At 41.1% G+C, this 16,054-nt stretch overlaps 1 protein-coding gene, 1 long non-coding RNA gene and 1 pseudogene across 7 annotated transcripts in view; 1 reads left to right on the top strand and 2 right to left on the bottom strand.

Moving 5' to 3' along the window:
- Positions 1-923: 923 nt before the first annotated feature.
- On the bottom strand, positions 924-3,043 carry LOC134485836 (uncharacterized). Its single transcript, XR_010064079.1, has 2 exons — positions 1,624-3,043; positions 924-1,154 (listed from the first exon to the last, which is right to left on the bottom strand). It is a non-coding gene; the product is annotated as an uncharacterized LOC134485836 (long non-coding RNA).
- Positions 5,759-9,162, top strand: Setd9-ps1 (SET domain containing, pseudogene 1; annotated as a pseudogene).
- Positions 12,099-16,054, bottom strand: part of Mier3 (MIER family member 3) — a 28,579-nt gene continuing 24,623 nt past the window's right edge. For 4 of the 6 annotated variants that reach the window (XM_006231925.4, XM_006231924.5, XM_039102181.2 and 1 more), the window contains exon 13: positions 12,099-15,980. In XM_006231925.4, the coding sequence (XP_006231987.3) occupies positions 15,529-15,980 (452 nt within the window). In that variant the 3' untranslated portion in view covers positions 12,099-15,528. The remainder of the gene's footprint in view (positions 15,981-16,054) is intronic. The other 2 variants (XR_010063601.1, NM_001168000.2) reach the window with 2 other exon arrangements.

The following is a 16,054-nucleotide window of genomic DNA, read 5'->3' as shown; positions in this document are numbered from 1 at the left end:
TATCTTATCTTGGTGGGTGGTCAGTATCCTCATCAATTGTTTGTAAGCTCATTGTGTGGATGTACGGTAGATTGAGAACTTAACGTGTAAATCTAATTGCTAAATTACAAGTTTCTTTACTTTGATTTCACTGGGGTAAAGAGAACAGTGTGTAAAAGAAATGGCTTCGAGAGGAAGTTGAAGTGTGCAGATCTAGTTCTGTTGCCTGTGAAGAATGAGAACACGCAGGGCCTGCAGAACAAGGTGTGTGTGTGTGTGTGTGTGTGTGTGTGTGTGTGTGTGTGTGTGTGTGTGTATGAGGCGTGGTAACTACCACCTAGGGGACCACGAGGAGAGGTCAGCTAAAAGGGAGACAGACAGTCAGGAGTGGGCGGTTTGTAGACTGCGTGGCAGAGTAGCAGCTGGAGTGAGGGGATCTAGCTTGCTGGAACTTGTAGAAAACATTGCTTTCTTAATTTTTACAAAGATATATATATAAGCAAATATAAGGAACCCAATTCATTGTATGGCAACTGGAAATTAATTAAAATTCAATAGAGTAATAGGACATTTAAAAAAAAATTTTTTTTTCCAGAGCTGGGGACCGAACCCGGGGCCTTGTGCTTCCTAGGCAAGCGCTCTACCACTGAGCTAAACCCCAACCCCCATTTTAAAATTTTTATCTAATCTTTTTGACAGTCCAGACTTTATCCCCTCCCCGTCTACCTCTGACTGTTCTGCATCCCACACCTCCTCCCCCCATCTCCAAGAGGATGTCCCCATCCCACTCCACCCCGCCAGACCTCCCCACTCCCTGGGGCCCCAAGTCTCTCGAGGGTTAGGTGCATCTTCTCTGACTGAGTCCAGACCCTGCAGTCCTGCTGTACATGTGCTGGGGGCCTCATGTCAGCTGGTGTATGCTGCTGGCTGGTGGCAGAACAACATTTTTTTTAAAGATTTATTCATTTATTATATATGAGTACACTGTAGCTATGTTCAGACACACCAGAAGAGGGCATTGGATCTCTTTACAGATGGTTGTGAGCCACCATATGGTTGCTGGGAATTGAACTCAGGACCTCTGGACGAGCAGTCGGGTGCTCTTAACCGCTGAGCCATCTCTCTAGCCCCAGAACAACCTTTTTGAACAATTTCATGGTGACAAATCTGACAACCTAGACAAAACAAACGAACAAACAAACAGATTTCATTAAAAAAAAAAGTACTAAATGTTACACAAGAAGAAAGGACGTTTTGAATAGCGTTTTTAGCTGTTGCAACCCTGAACTCTATTGAAGTGAACTACAAACCCAGACTGTCACATTGGCAAACTTCATCTGGAAATTTAAAAAAGAAAAGAAAATGTTGGATGACAGCAATAGCATAGGTAGCCATCTGTAGGGCTTTGTCAAAGAGACACTGGTCAGTTAGTACACTTATCTCGGGCTTCCAAGGCCAGCTCCATACTTGAGACCACATGCCCGTAATTCACTACATCAACAGAAGGATGCATGTAAAACATATAGCCAGCCATCTTAGTCACCATTAGGGAAAACATTTAATAGCTTGCATCCGCTTAGTTAAGGTAACGAAATCTTAGAAAGTCAAAAATAGGACTTTAAAAATTCCACAAATTATACTTACCAAAAAATTGCAGTAAGTGTTTACTGGGACACAAAACCTTAGTAGTGGAAGGATGAGAATTAAATGGTGGGATGAACAGCCATGCACAGATCGCCAAGGTGCAGTTTCTATTTTTGGGTAAATAAATGTGGTAAATAGATGTGGTTCAATAAGCAGAGTGCGCTCACTGTGTGCATAACGTCCTCCACTCTGCCCCGGGTGGCACACACCTGTAATCCTAGGCCTCTGGAGCTATCGGCAGGAGGATGAAAATTCAAATCCATCCTTGACTACACAAGTGTCTGGAGGCAGGTTGTGGATACACGGATGCTCTGGTGGTGCCTGTTTGTAATGCCAGGGAGCAGAGGGTAAGTCAGAAGTTCAAGGTTATTCTCCACTACACTTGAGAGCTATTTCAATGAACAAAGAAGGAAGGAAAAAAGGAAAGAATTGTGGATACCTGTAGTATTTTAAAAACTCAAAATACTATGGAGCTATAGCAAGACAGAAAAGTACCTCAGTGCCCCAAAATAAAACCTGCAAAACCATATTACTCTACCAACATCTTGGGAGGGATGGAGAGGACCAGACAGAGCTGGTGGGTAGTACAGAGTACATCAGGTTTACTTTAGGTTCAAGTAGTACTTCCTATCATATGTTCATTCTAAGAAGATTGTTCCCACAAGTTCCGCAGTGAATTAAAATTTAATTTTAGTAATAGAAGTATAAAAGTGCTAGTGACATATATTTTCTATAAGTCAAAAGTCTACTGATGCCTAATTATTTTGGGTTCTGTGTAAGCTGGAGATCATAAAGACATCCTGGTCATGCGCCATTAACTGGTAATGTCCAGAAAACGCATTCTGAAACTGAATCAACTTGATTCAGCAAGTCCAATAAATCTGATCTATGGCATCGGCGAAAGCAGAGGCCAGGAGCAGAGCCTCTTCTGAGCAGACACTCATCCAGTCTCTTTACTTCTCGGGAATAGAGCAAATCAGCTCCAAGGCCCCAGGCAACTGCGGGAATTCTCATGAAATCTGAACCATTTCAACTTCAGGTTGGGATTTACCTTCACTCTCAAGCAAAGAGCAGGGAAGCTCATCCTCCAGCCCGAAGCAGCAGCAGCACATAAAGGTGTAGTAAACATGTGTTGATTGGAAGACAGTGGGGAACTCCTACAGACTGTCCTTACGGTAACTGACTCTGTCCAAATCTGCCTCGTGGACACCTGACCTATTGATACACAGGGGTGTTGCCTGTGTGCATTGGGTGAGTTATTAAACTTCTTTCAAGTATCATCCATGGGAAAATGGCTTTCCACCTTCCAGGAGGCCAGTATTTATCCAAAACTGGATAAAATGACCTCTAACACAAGATGACACACCCATATCTCTCATAAATGCATTGGCAAAACATCTTTTAAAATCTTACCAGAAGAATCCAATAATATAATTTAAAGGATAATATAACATGATCAAATTAATCCAACGACAGAAAGCTTAATGGTCACTTGGGGACTTGGAATAAAAGAGCAAATGAGAATGGTTAAAGAAAGTTCTAGCAGGATTTTGATGGATTTATTTGCAATCTTAATTAATATATGTTCAAAAGACCTATCAAGTTGTTCCCTTTAAGTGTGTGTGTAGTTTATCATATACCACTATGTTATATGATATACTATACCTTAAAAGGCTCCTTAAGAAAACATTTTGTCCGGTAATCTTGCCTTTGGATGTTTAGGAGAATGAAGTGCAAACAGGGCATTTTGTTCTTACGTCTATATATTCACAAATCGCTCAGATGGTGGTTAAGAACACTAATCTTTTTTTTTTTTTCTTTTTTTCGGAGCTGGGGACCGAACCCAGGGCCTTGCGCTTGCTAGGCAAGCGCTCTACCACTGAGCTAAATCCCCAACCCCTAAGAACACTAATCTTGCAGTTATCTTGGGATTCCGTTCCCAGCATCCACATGGTAGTTCACAACCATTTATAACTCCAGTTCCAGGGGACACCGTGGACCCAGATACCCATGAGGTGCACATACATACATGCAGGTAAATCATTAATACACATAAACTCTGTGTGTGTGCGCGTGCGTGCGTGCGCCTCTTTGAATGGGTTCGCTCGCTCTTAGAAGCGCCTGAGGTCCAGGCTAGGGCTGTTACTTGATCCGGAAGAGTTCAGCTGAATGGAGGCAATGGGAGTAAGGCAATGGGGGCTAAGCAGAGACTGAGGACGGACCTTAGACAGTAGCAGGCACAACCCTGGGAGAGAAACCAGGCGGCCCACTCCCAGGGCGCATTCCTAGAGGCCAGGGTGCGGTGAAACCCAGTGACTTCGTGTACAACCAAGATCACTCTGCACTCGGGAGCGAAAGCGTTCTGAGAGAGCGAGCATCGCGCTGCTCCAGTTCTGCACGTCCAGGCGGCCAGAACCTCCCGGGGTAGGACACCCAGGGTGGAGGCCCGGAGGACGGGACAGTGCAACCCGGCTCCTCCTTTAACTGAGCGGGCGGAAGATTCGACTCGCCTCTTCCTTGCCTTCCTCGTCGCTGCGCCACAGAGCCGCCTGAGGGGTGTGGGTCAGCGATGGCGCCGCTTCATTCCCGGGATTGTGATGAACCTAACCTACAACACTAGGTGACAGGGCGAATGCCAGGATCTCAGGACTTCTCTCAGTCCTCGCTGCAGCCAGAGCTGCTAGGCCCAGTCCACAGGCGGGGGCTGGCGGGCTGTGGAGGCGGAGCCTGAAGTAGGTGAAGCCTGGGGATGCCCAAGGCTGAGGCGAGCGAACCTAGGCCGGCAGAGCCTGAGGCCGGTGGATCCTTGGGCAGCAAAATTATGAGGCTGGCGGGCCTAGGCGGAGCAGCCTAAGGTGGGTGGAGCCTGTGGCTGCCAGGAAAATCAGGTGGGTGGAGCTTAGGAGCAGCCACAGTTCTGCGGTAGGCGGGCCTAGGAGGAGGGGCCTGAGGTGGGCGGAGCCCTGAGCATCCAAAGTTCTGAGGCGGGAGCCCCCCTAGGAGGAGGAGGAGCCTAAGGTGGGTGGAACCTGAGGCGCCAAAGTTCTGAGACGAGTAGGCCTAGGAGGAGGGGCCTGAGGTGGGCGGAGCCCTGGGCATCCAAAGTTCTGAGGTGGGAGAGCCGAGAAGGAGGAACCTGAAGTGGGTGGAGCCCAAAGTAGGCGGAGCCCTGAGGCTGAGGGTCGCGGACGAGGCGGGAGCTACTGAGTAACGCAGACGCCCACCCTACAGGGGCGGGACCTGTGTCCCTTTTCCCAGTGTGCGCCGCGCTGCAGTCTCACGCGCGCTGTTTTCTTCTTTCCTAAGTCCGCCCTTACAAGTTTGTTGCAGCCTGCAGCCGAACAAATAGAAACTTACAAAGTGGGGGTGTGGCCTTTCCTCAGCCGGATCTTGGTTAGGTGCTTGAACTTCCTCAGAAAAGCCAAGGTTTATCCTCACTAATGCGAAGAAATGAGCAGAAAATAATTGCTCGGGGTGGGTCGTCCTGGGCCTGTCACGGCTGGAGATTCGGAGCGTGCTGCAGTCAGTCTACTCAGTAGAAGACTCAGCTGAAAGCCGTTTTCGCAAAAGCTGAGACACAAGTGCTCTTCCGAAGCTTCACTACGGAGACGCGAATTCGGATGCATCGTTACCGTAGAATTGCCAAGAGAAAGTTTCTTCCTTTTTGTTCAGAACAACAGTTCGTTTAAAAAAAAAAAAGTTCTGGAACTAAAGAAATTACCACTCCCGGGAGAGACTATGACAAGGGATATGAAACTTAAGATCGCCTTCGAAAAGAACACGCCTATGAGAAAAGGTGTTTAGGAAGATTCTTATTTGAAAACACTCACGTAGCAATTGAATTGTTCGAGGGGAAGCTGAGTTACACGCCTGCTTCTGATCTTTCCGTTTACAGCTTTAGTATCTTGGGCAAGTTCCATAACGTTTCCATGCCTTAGTTTCTTTGCAAAAATCGCATGTTGAATACTAGCTACTTGGATGGTCATTGTTGGGGGGTTAGAGATCTCTGAACTTTCCCAAAGAATTGCTTTTTCCAAGGTATTAATTTTAGTATATTTTAATTCATTAAGGGCAATAACCCAGAAATCATCCAGAACACTGATTTTTGTCGATTGATGCGTAAATGGAAACTTTTCAGATTCTTCAACACATTATAGAGGACTCCATAGATAAAATTATTGCAGGTAAAGTTGTTCTAGGAACGTGGCCAAAGGTTTCCCAGGCTCTATTTTTAAATGACCATAGTAAACAATCAAATCTCTTACTGTGCTTCCAGAACCTGTTGAGTCAAAATATCAACACCTTCGGGGAATTCAGCATCAAAAGGTGAAACTGCTTGAAAATGGTTATCAACGATAAAATGGCTTTAAGCCAAAAGACATTCTTTGTAAGACCTTGGGTTTCAGTGTTGCTTGAGCAAATTACTGAGATGTGTCTTGTCACTGAAGGACTTGGTACCAAAGGAGCAAAATCTATGTATCCTAGTAACCGCTAAGTTAGTACTGCCAAAAACTGCTTTCGTAGCCCTGTAATCAGAGTAAAGGTTTGAATCTGAAACCCAAGTTTCCACAGACTTTTAAAAATTGTAATTTCATAAGTAATCTTATAAATTACATTGTGTGTTGTATGTGTGTGAAAAGTGTGCTATAATGTTTGATGGAATAATTGCATTTTATAGGGCCATCTTTTTGGTCATGAGAATCTCCCAATAAATACTCATTTTCTCCTTTTCTTCATTGCCAGTAAAAGAAAAAAACAAAACAAAACAGGGAAGGTCAGAGTTATCTGTTCTCATATAAGTCTTCTTTCTACACTAGTCATTAACAAAATACACTTTTAAAATACTCTCCAAGGAATATCAGATTAGACTAAATAAGTATGTGTGCATATATGTGCATATAACACTTCGTAAAACTGAGCCTAAAATATGTTGTTCATATTATCATTAAGATTAGATTCTGCCTGCTATATGGACTGTTGGTTCTGCGCTTCATCTTCTGTTAGGAACAAACTCTATAAAGAGAAAAGTCCTTCAAACACATGACATCCTAGACTGGAAATTAACTGTTTAAAAAATGAAAGAATTTGGGGCTGGAAAGATGTCTCAGTGGTTAAGAGCACTGGCTGCTTTTCCAAAAGTCCTGAGTTCAATTCCCAGCAACCATGTGGTGGCTCACAACCATCTGTAATGAGATCTGACCCTCTCTTCTGGTGTGCATGAAGACAGTGTACTCATATACATAAATGTTTTTAAATAAATTTAAAACAAAAGAAAGAACATGTATTATAAAAGAACATATTATAAAGCATTTTGCACACTGTTTTCCTGTCTTGCACTTACAAATAAGGTCTATGGGAGTAGCATGGAAAACGGTTGTTGTTTTTCCCTTTTTCTTTTTTAATTGCTTTTGTTTAAAATTTGATCGCCTTAACTACTGTAAACATAGCCTATTTTTGTGCTTAAAATACTGAATGGAAAACTCCATTGTGTGTTGCTGGACTGTTTTGGAAATATTTGGTCAAATGTATGTTAATTTGGCTGTAATGGCATTTAAAGCAAGCAAACAAACAAAAAAAGCTGTGAAAATGGCCTTGGAGCATTATCTTTAGTTACTTGAAGAGTTTCTAGTTTTTTTTAAAATACAGTTTATGTTAAAATAATCTTTATTAATTTAGAGAAGACAATCAATGTCTGTGAAAGAACGGACTCTTTGGATTTTTTTTTTTTTTTTTTGTGGTCATTGTGATTGATTGCTTTTTCTTTTCCTTAGTTTCACATTCTTCCTTTGTTGTAAATCTTAGACTGACATCTAGCTTTGACAATCATAGTATGTTTTATTTCCTGAGGGGGAATAACTTAGAATACTGTTGAGTTTTGTACTACTGGTATGTTGGTGAATTTTTAAACTGTGTGCTAACTGAATAAATTATATGAACTGAGAAAAAAAAAGAACATATTATAATGAATTTATTATTTTATATATGTGCAATTAATATACACTAATGAGTTATTCTTTTTTTTCTTTTTCTTCTTTTTTCTTTTTTTTTCGGAGCTGGGGACCGAACCCAGGGCCTTGTGCTTGCTAGGCAAGCACTTTACCACTGAGCTAAATCCCCAACCCCTAATGAGTTATTCTTAAAGATGGAGGGATTAGAATAGACTTCTATCTTAGGTTTATAGTTAGGATATGTCCTTATCAGAATAGTTTAGTTTTACATGTTGCTACCTAAGCCTTTGCCTTGTTGTATAGTAGTTACAGTATATCACAAGCATGACCCAAATTCTTTCACTCCGTTGGAAACTCTTTTAGTTTTAGATGCTAGATGGGATGCTCAGTGATGGCAATGACAGAGGAATATCAAAAATTCTATTCCGGCAATTAATGCCCATATTCACACTCAGTTATACGATGTAGAACTATAGTAGTCATAGTCATTGCGGCTTAACCATTGATGCTTTAAGTAAAATCCATTTCGATGGTTGCTATGTGACAATGTAGTTGCCTGATTGGTAGACAAAACCTTTTGAAAAGAAATTGCACTTGTAGTGTACGTTTTGTGGTTTTGGATTCTTTCACATACAAGAGGATACTCCCTTAGCTAATGCTTTCGATTTTTGCAATGGGAGAGATCAAACTGGCCTTTTAAGAATGAATGACAGAGAGCGCTTGCCTAGGAAGCGCAAGGCCCTGGGTTCGGTCCCCAGCTCCGGAAAAAAAAAAAAAAAAGAACCAAAAAAGAATGAATGACAGTATATGGTTAATATCAAAAACTTACAATCCACTCCTTATAGGACGGTATGTCCACAATTGTTCAGACAGTAAGTTGGCCTGCCCCCGGCTTTTGACAGGAGGCACAACAATGGCTAATTGTTCTTCCTCACGTGACGGAGCACAAAGCCACAGAGCTTAAGTGGCTGCAACTTGTTGAGAAAAGGTATCTTTCGATAATTATAGACATTTTAAATGATTTGTTTTATCAGTGTTGGAACATAGTTTTAGAGATTAACCACTAGACTAATATCCCCTTTCTTTCTGCTGCTAAGTTTGTAAGCCGTCCATTTATTGGCTTGACTTTCCCTCTGGCTAGTTAAAACTAGAAGGCCTGCCTCCTTTATTAAACCGAACGACTGGAACCCTTAGTTCCTGATATTTTAAAAGAAAACAATGAAGCCAAGCATGGTGGGTAAGGCTATTATTCCACCACTGGAAGGCTGAAGCAGGAGGGTCAGAGTTTAAGGTCAATGTGGGCTATGTAAGAAGACCCTGTCTTGCATGAGTAGAGACGAAGTACACGTTGACTGTATAGGTTTGTGTGTAATCTAAAGGCTTTAAAGTTTTATTTTACTAATTAGTAATATTTTCGTCGTGTTTCAACAGTTTAGCGAAACCATACAGTAAATACCATCCATTGGTGTTTTTTATTCAAGCCCTATGTCATGGCTTCTTCTCTAAAATGTTCCTGTTCCTAGCCAGAACCACTAATGTCTACTATCAGGAATTTGATGTGCCCGCAGTTTCCCCTAGAGAACTGAAGCAAATTTCCCAAACACAGCCTGCAGCAGCAACAAAGGTCTGCCTTTTTAAATCAGCATGCCCAGTCTTTGTTAGACTACACTTGAACAAGAGTTAAGAAAAAAATCTTTATGGAATTTGGGGCACCTTTTTCTTTTTAGTAAAAACTTGGACAGAAGGTGGTTCCGTGACAGAGTGCTTGTATGGTATGCTAGAGGCTCCAGGTTTGATCTCCAGACTTGTTTAAAAGATTTTCTAAGTAGTTATTGTGTTCACTCTAAATGTTCAGGGTTTTTGTTTGTTTGCTGGTAACTTCTTTGAGTTCCTACAAAGCAAATGTTTTTAGACTTAACTGGAGTATGGAGTTGTTGTTGTTATTTATGGTTGTTGTTATATATATGCCCCAATTTCCAGGTAAACGCTATTTGCTTCATTTTAATGTCAAATTTATACGTAATCCAATTCCATTTTTAACTGGAATTAACTTATTTTTAACTTATTAAAACTACTTTAATTTATTGTTTCATGTTTTCTCTTTATTTTTAAGTTGTTTGTGAACCTTAACCAAGCATTAGCAATTAAGATTTTATTTTGTGTATGTGTACACTTATGCAAGGTCCTAGTGGAGACCAGAGAGGGTCTGGTGATTTGGAACAGGTGTGTCACCCAGTGTATCTGACACGGGTGTTAGAAACTCAGTTAGTCTCTTGAGGAGCAGCAAAATGCCCTTCTTTCTCCAGCCTCAGCAATTGTTATAGTATTGTGGATGTGTACAGGACACTGTAAAAACTTTTACAGAATAAAGAAAAACTGCCTATGGTGTTGCCATGAGCAAATTGGTATGTGTGTAATTTACAAAATTGTTTATGGGGTCATTGTCCTCCTTCCAGTCTCTGGACATTTTCTAAACCAATCAGGGAGCCGAGTGATTGGTTTACTAAAGGGCAGGCCTGGTGGCGGAGACCTGTCCCTGTCTCATTTCTATGGAGAGGGTGTCCATTGGTAACGTTCCTAACCTTTCTCTGCCCACTGGAGAGGGACTGAGAGCACCCTTGGCTCTGTGCAGAGATGTTAGCCCAGGTGTTGACAAAACGACTGTACTTAAAAGGGAAGAACTATCAAACCAGCCCCACTGTGCTCCATCTGATTCCATCCGGCCCTGAGTCTTACTCTTAATGGTTCCTTTGATCCATCCACCCGACTTGTGCGCCAACTTACTTCCAAGCTTGGAAAGGATAATACCTTTACTTAGCCCCTCCATCCTTAGGGAAACTTCAGGACTACATTTTGACCACCATCACAGCTATCTCACGAGTTTTGATTGCTTATTTTATTACAATTTAAGTCAGCTTTTCTTCCTATTTCTGCCCCTTATATAACCAAGGTTGGTTTTTTTTTGTTTGTTTGTTTGTTTTGTTTTGTTTTTCTTGTTTTTTTGTTTTTGTTTTTTTCGGAGCTGGGGACCGAACACAGGGCCTTGAGCTTGCTAGGCAAGCGCTCTACCACTGAGCTAAATCCCCAACCCCTGGGTTTTTTTTAAGATAGGATTTCTCCTTGTTCCAAATAGATATAGGTCATCTTCCTCCCCTTACCCACTGAACATTTCTACACAGGGGGATAAAAAGGAGTCCAAGTTATTTTAGTGTGGGGATACTAAAGGACAAGTTGGTGGCAAGAAAACCTGCTCCTGTTTTTGTGGAGAGGGTGTTCTGGTTCTTCTGGAACTAGGTCTGCAGACCAGGCTGGCCTCAAACTCAAGAGATCCTTCTGTCTCTGCCTCCCAGGTGCTGGGATTAAAGGTGTATGCCACAGCCCTGGCCAATGATGAGTAATTTCATGACATATCCTTACTTAGAATTCCCTCACATAGGTGATCTAATTGTTACTTCAGATCCCTTCTTCTGCTCCCCCAAACCCCAACTCATGCCACCACTTAAACCTGCCTTGAGTTTTCAACCTGCAGACCCCTCTCCCCAGATTGCCTAGGAGCTTGTCCTGAGGCCTGACTAAAACCCCCTTTCCACCTGAGAGTCCTAGTTTACCACCACCCCCTCTCCCCTGTTTTCTCTATGGCAAAGACAGACCTCAAGACTGTTAAAGTGCAATTAGGAATGGACAGGAGGCACTTGGGCTGGAGAGATAACTCAGTGGTTAAGAGCACTGACCACTCTTCCAGAGGTCCTGAGTTCAGTTCCCAGCAACTATATGGTGGCTCACAACCATCTGTAATGAGATCTGATGCCCTCTTCTGGTGTGTCTGAAGACAGCTACAATGTACTCATCTAAATGAATCTTTCAAAAAAGGAATGGACATGAGGAAGCCCTTTGGGCTGTAATGTCCCTAGAAGTCAGAGCCATTTCTGTTCCGACAGGCTTCCCTCCCTTCCTCCAAGCCTTAGAAGCAGCACAGCTCTCACAGTGCCAAGCTGTGGAATATTGGTCCAGCTCCTGTGTTTGTGGCTATAAAATAGATGTGTCATGGGAAGGTACTGTGGTGTTTGGTGATGGAAGGATGTGGTTCTAGACAAGCAATGAAAGCAAAAGGATCAACATTTTTACTCTTATTTTGGCTTTGTGTAAAACTGGAACTGAGAATGTTGGGATTTTAGTAAGATCAAGGCATGGGAAAGGGATGGCTAGAGGCCATGGCATGAAAATTGTAAATAAGAGTAATAGGTCACAAATGCCAGTCTGCTAAGTTGTGAATCTGATCACATTCCGGATCTCTGCCTTCCTGGAAGACAGCTGCAGAGGACTGTTCTGTTCGGAACAGATAACCCAGGAGCTGCCTCCTGAGCTAAATGAGGATCTTTGTAATCGTTAGAATGATTATAGGTCAAAAACTAGTAGAGGGGATTTACAAAAATTATTTTGCCTCTCAGGCTGAATATCTTCATATCTGGTAATAGCTTAAGAATGTTTTTAATTTCTTTGGTAAATAGTCACACAAACCAGGAAAAACAGATTTCCAGATTTTTATTTCTGGAACTGTACACCAGGTATTAAAGTACAACAAATACAAAATAATGCTCAAAAAATCAGTGTTTATGTACAAATATTAAAATCAACGCAACAATAGCAACTTCCTCTTGAACACTGGATACTAAAACGTGTTCTGATTGTCACTAGTTTCTCTCATACTCACGGGGTACTTAGTTCAAACTGGGACAATTGCAATCACTGGTCATCTAAGAGGAATATTAATATCTACCATATTTAACAATAAAACTAATAGTTTCCCTCCTTTTAGTGAAAAAATTAGGAACTTTTTAAAAAACATAGTAATGTCAATATTTTATAAATTATTTCAATTTCCATTCGTAGACAATGTGCTTTGAAACTCTGGGCAAACAATCTCCTTGGTGGTCGGGTTTGTTAGTTTACATTCAAAGTTGAAGTATTTACTAGACTTTGGTTAAATTAAATAGTACTACTAGTCTACTAGGTCTGATCTCAAATATTTGTGACCTTCAATTTTAAAAATTAAAAAGGAAACGATTGCACAATTCTTTGACCTAATTGTACAGACTTTAGTATTTTTTTTAAATAGTATTCTACATCCTTCAAGTAAATTCAGCAGTTGACCATGACAAGAGGAAAACTAAACATTTAAAAGGCTAGCATGAGCAAGGCCAAGCACAACTAACAAGAGTGAAGTATTGCTCTAGTCACAGCACCAGGTTACACTTCTGAATGTCCACGTCCTCTCCAGTTCCCTGTACACAAAGGTTGGATCAGCCACACTGCAACTGCTCACCATGGATTTTTGGTTTGTTCATATGAAAATATTGCGGCAAATGAAAGAAACAAAGAATTTATCACAGTTTGCTTTAAGAATTGTGCTTAACACGTGATGATAAAGGCATTGTTTTTCTTCATACGATTGCAAATCAGATTTATGTTTTCAAACTCAATTCTTTTAATAAACAGTAACAAATTCTCTGTTAAGATGTTTAAATGGAGACAAAAAAAAAAAGTCCAGCTGTTGAAAGAAAATTCAATAAATAACTATTTTACATGGATAAAGTCATAGTGGTACAATTTATGAATGTCACATCAGGCATGCACAAAAATGTATCATACATGACAGGAGCAGTCAGAAAATATTGAATTAGGTCTAAAAAAGAATTTACTGTACACATATATACAAAAATCTTGCAAATTATTGCCTCATTTTAACAAGGAATTAAAAGTAAACGTTCCCAGCTAGGTAGCCTCTCTAAGAGGCTAAAGTCCTGTTAGCATTTAAAAATGTTAAACCAGCTGGAATTTATCTTTCTCTCATATCATTTTTCTGGATTTTGGTCAAAAATCTATTTAAATAACTAAAGTGTCCATTCAACTTGCTGATAATCAAAACTCTAGATAAGAAACACCGTTTCTATCTTATATCAAGACCCCAGCAATGCATAGATAAACTGTGTCAACTAATGAGAATGGGCATTTTCACTTAAGTGCAACTGGTATTAGCATTCAGTCATCTTTGTGTAAATTATTTATACAGACCAGCCACTGTAAACCCAGAGTGACAAAGAGTGACAGCAATGGAAGAACATGCCCAGTGTCCTCCTACAGTAAAGAAAGCATACTGAAGGGAACGAAGGAAGAAGGTTCGAGTTTAGCACAACACAGCAATAAGAAGCTAACCATGTGGATAAAAATATTAGAAAGCAACATGGAGCCCAGGCTACCCATTATTTACTGTGTGCATACAGGAATACTAAATTTTAGATGTATAAGTTAAAGACTGATTTTTAAGTTATTAATTTAACTACCCTTCGTCCTCTGTGCTAAACTAAATCTTATAGTTAATGTGCTACAGCGTAAACACTTCAAAGCAATCTTCATTAAAATGCTGCAAAGAAAAACAATGCACACCATCCAAAACCAAGGATGTCATTGCAGTTCACAGTTTGTATAATAAATACCCTCCCTTTCAATCACTAAGACCACTACCTCCTACCTACTCAGCACACCTTGAAGCAACTCACACAACAGCAACACAGTCAAATGTTCTAAGTTTTTTTGCAAAGCAACACAACTAGTAAAATAAAAAAATGTAATTAAGACGGTGCAAAAAGTAATTGTTTTAACTGTACTATAAAAGCAAAGCTTATATCCTAATACTGTATTGTATAGTTTGATTCACCTTAAAACTTAAGAGCATGTCTAATAAAGCAAAAATGGGCAAAGCTATGACAATGGCTTCTTATTCACGTTTGGAGTAAAAGTAAAATCACGTCTGAGATGCCTGTGAACATCTCTCACTTAAAACTTAAAAGTGGTAACGTACCATTTTATTTCAGACAGAAACTCACATTTTTCTTTCCAACTATTCAAGCTAAACAAAATAGCTTGAATATACTTCAAGGCTCTGCACTGTGCATACCATCTACAAGACTACGTTATTAACACTTTGAACTGCAGTTCAAACTTAAGAGGTGTCCCAAAACGTAAACCACTGTGGCAACTTCCTGGGCTTTGTAGACTGTGCTTCTGCAAGTCAACTGCCTTGGAATAAACTAAATTACCAGTGACCAGTATGATTTTTAATATTGCAATCTTGACAATGGTGGACAAAATCCCATATGAATACCACATCTTCAAATGCCAAATTTTTAGTCAGAAAAAAATTTTTAACACAGAAGTCTCCCGGCAGTAAAGTGCCCAGTTCTGTGTACGGTAGCCCTGGTCTAGGATGGGAACAGGATCCAAGCGTCTCGTCTCGTCATTTGCACACAGTCCCTCGGCTGGCTTCCAGACAGATGGTCTTGCTGTTTGTAAACTGAAGTGCTCTGGTTGAATAACATGAGAGAAGTTTCCGTTTTTAAAAAATCCTTGCATGTTTGTGCAGTTTAAAGAAACCTACCCCTGCTTTTATTATTAATAAAGAAAATAAAACAAAAAAAAAAAAAATGCTACATTGAGCAGGGATCGGGGTTGGTACCTGTAAACATTGTGATTCCACTGCATCCATTACGGCAAAAGGAGTTGACATGAAAAGAAGCCACACATCAGTTCAGAACATCTGTGCTGGTTTGAGCTGGTGGCCTCTGTCTACAGGTTTTAAATCTGGGGTAAGGGCAACAGGAACAGAAAAGGAGGACGTGGGAAGAGGTATTAAGGGATGAGGAAGAGAAGCAGAGCTTAAAGCTGCACCACAGAGTTCAATCTTAGTTCCCAACTCTGCTGATCATAGTTCATTTCCACATTTATGGATTGAAAAATGAAAATACTCTTGATAAATCAAGATATAGTTCTATACATACTGACATCACTGATGTCATAGTGAGAACGGTTCAAACTTCCAGTGAAAGACTGTGCAAACCTGATAGCTCCCCTCAAGTTTACTGGCACTGCACACCCATTGTCTCTGGGCTGCTCATTCACGTCACTCTGAATGAAGGGCTGCGTGCTGATGTAGAGTGTGGGCATTGATGAATCCGTTTGTCTCACTGGCAGACAAGCTGCCAAAGTCAGCCACAGAAACAGCCATTTTGGCACTGGTGATGTGATGTGTGTGATTTTCAAAGTCTACACCCAGGTTATTAACAGAAACCTCATTCATAAAGGATTCCGGGACAGCAATGCCCATTTTCAATCTCTTTGCTGGTCTTTCCGATTCTTCGCTGCACATGGGGTTTAACTCTGAGTGATAAAATCCAGTCTCAAATAAGTTAAAACAATCACTTTCACCATTGCTGGGCAGGGTGAGTAACTCTTCCGTTACGACAGGCACATGATTGACTTGTCCACGGGGCGCGTTCCCCAGTGGAGAAAAGCTATCATCCAGACAACTCACATCTGTGGGGTTGCAGACAGTTGCTACACTGTTGGTCAAAGCTAAAAGAGAAATGAAAGTAGATTAGGTGAGTGGTCGCTTGATGTGTAACAGAGGCTGTGCAGGCAGTCTCATC

Source organism: Rattus norvegicus, chromosome 2, assembly GCF_036323735.1.
Source record: "Rattus norvegicus strain BN/NHsdMcwi chromosome 2, GRCr8, whole genome shotgun sequence".
Lineage (NCBI taxonomy): Eukaryota > Metazoa > Chordata > Mammalia > Rodentia > Muridae > Rattus > Rattus norvegicus.
Note: the sequence above shows the minus strand (reverse complement) of the source record. Positions and strands in the feature narration are given on the sequence as shown.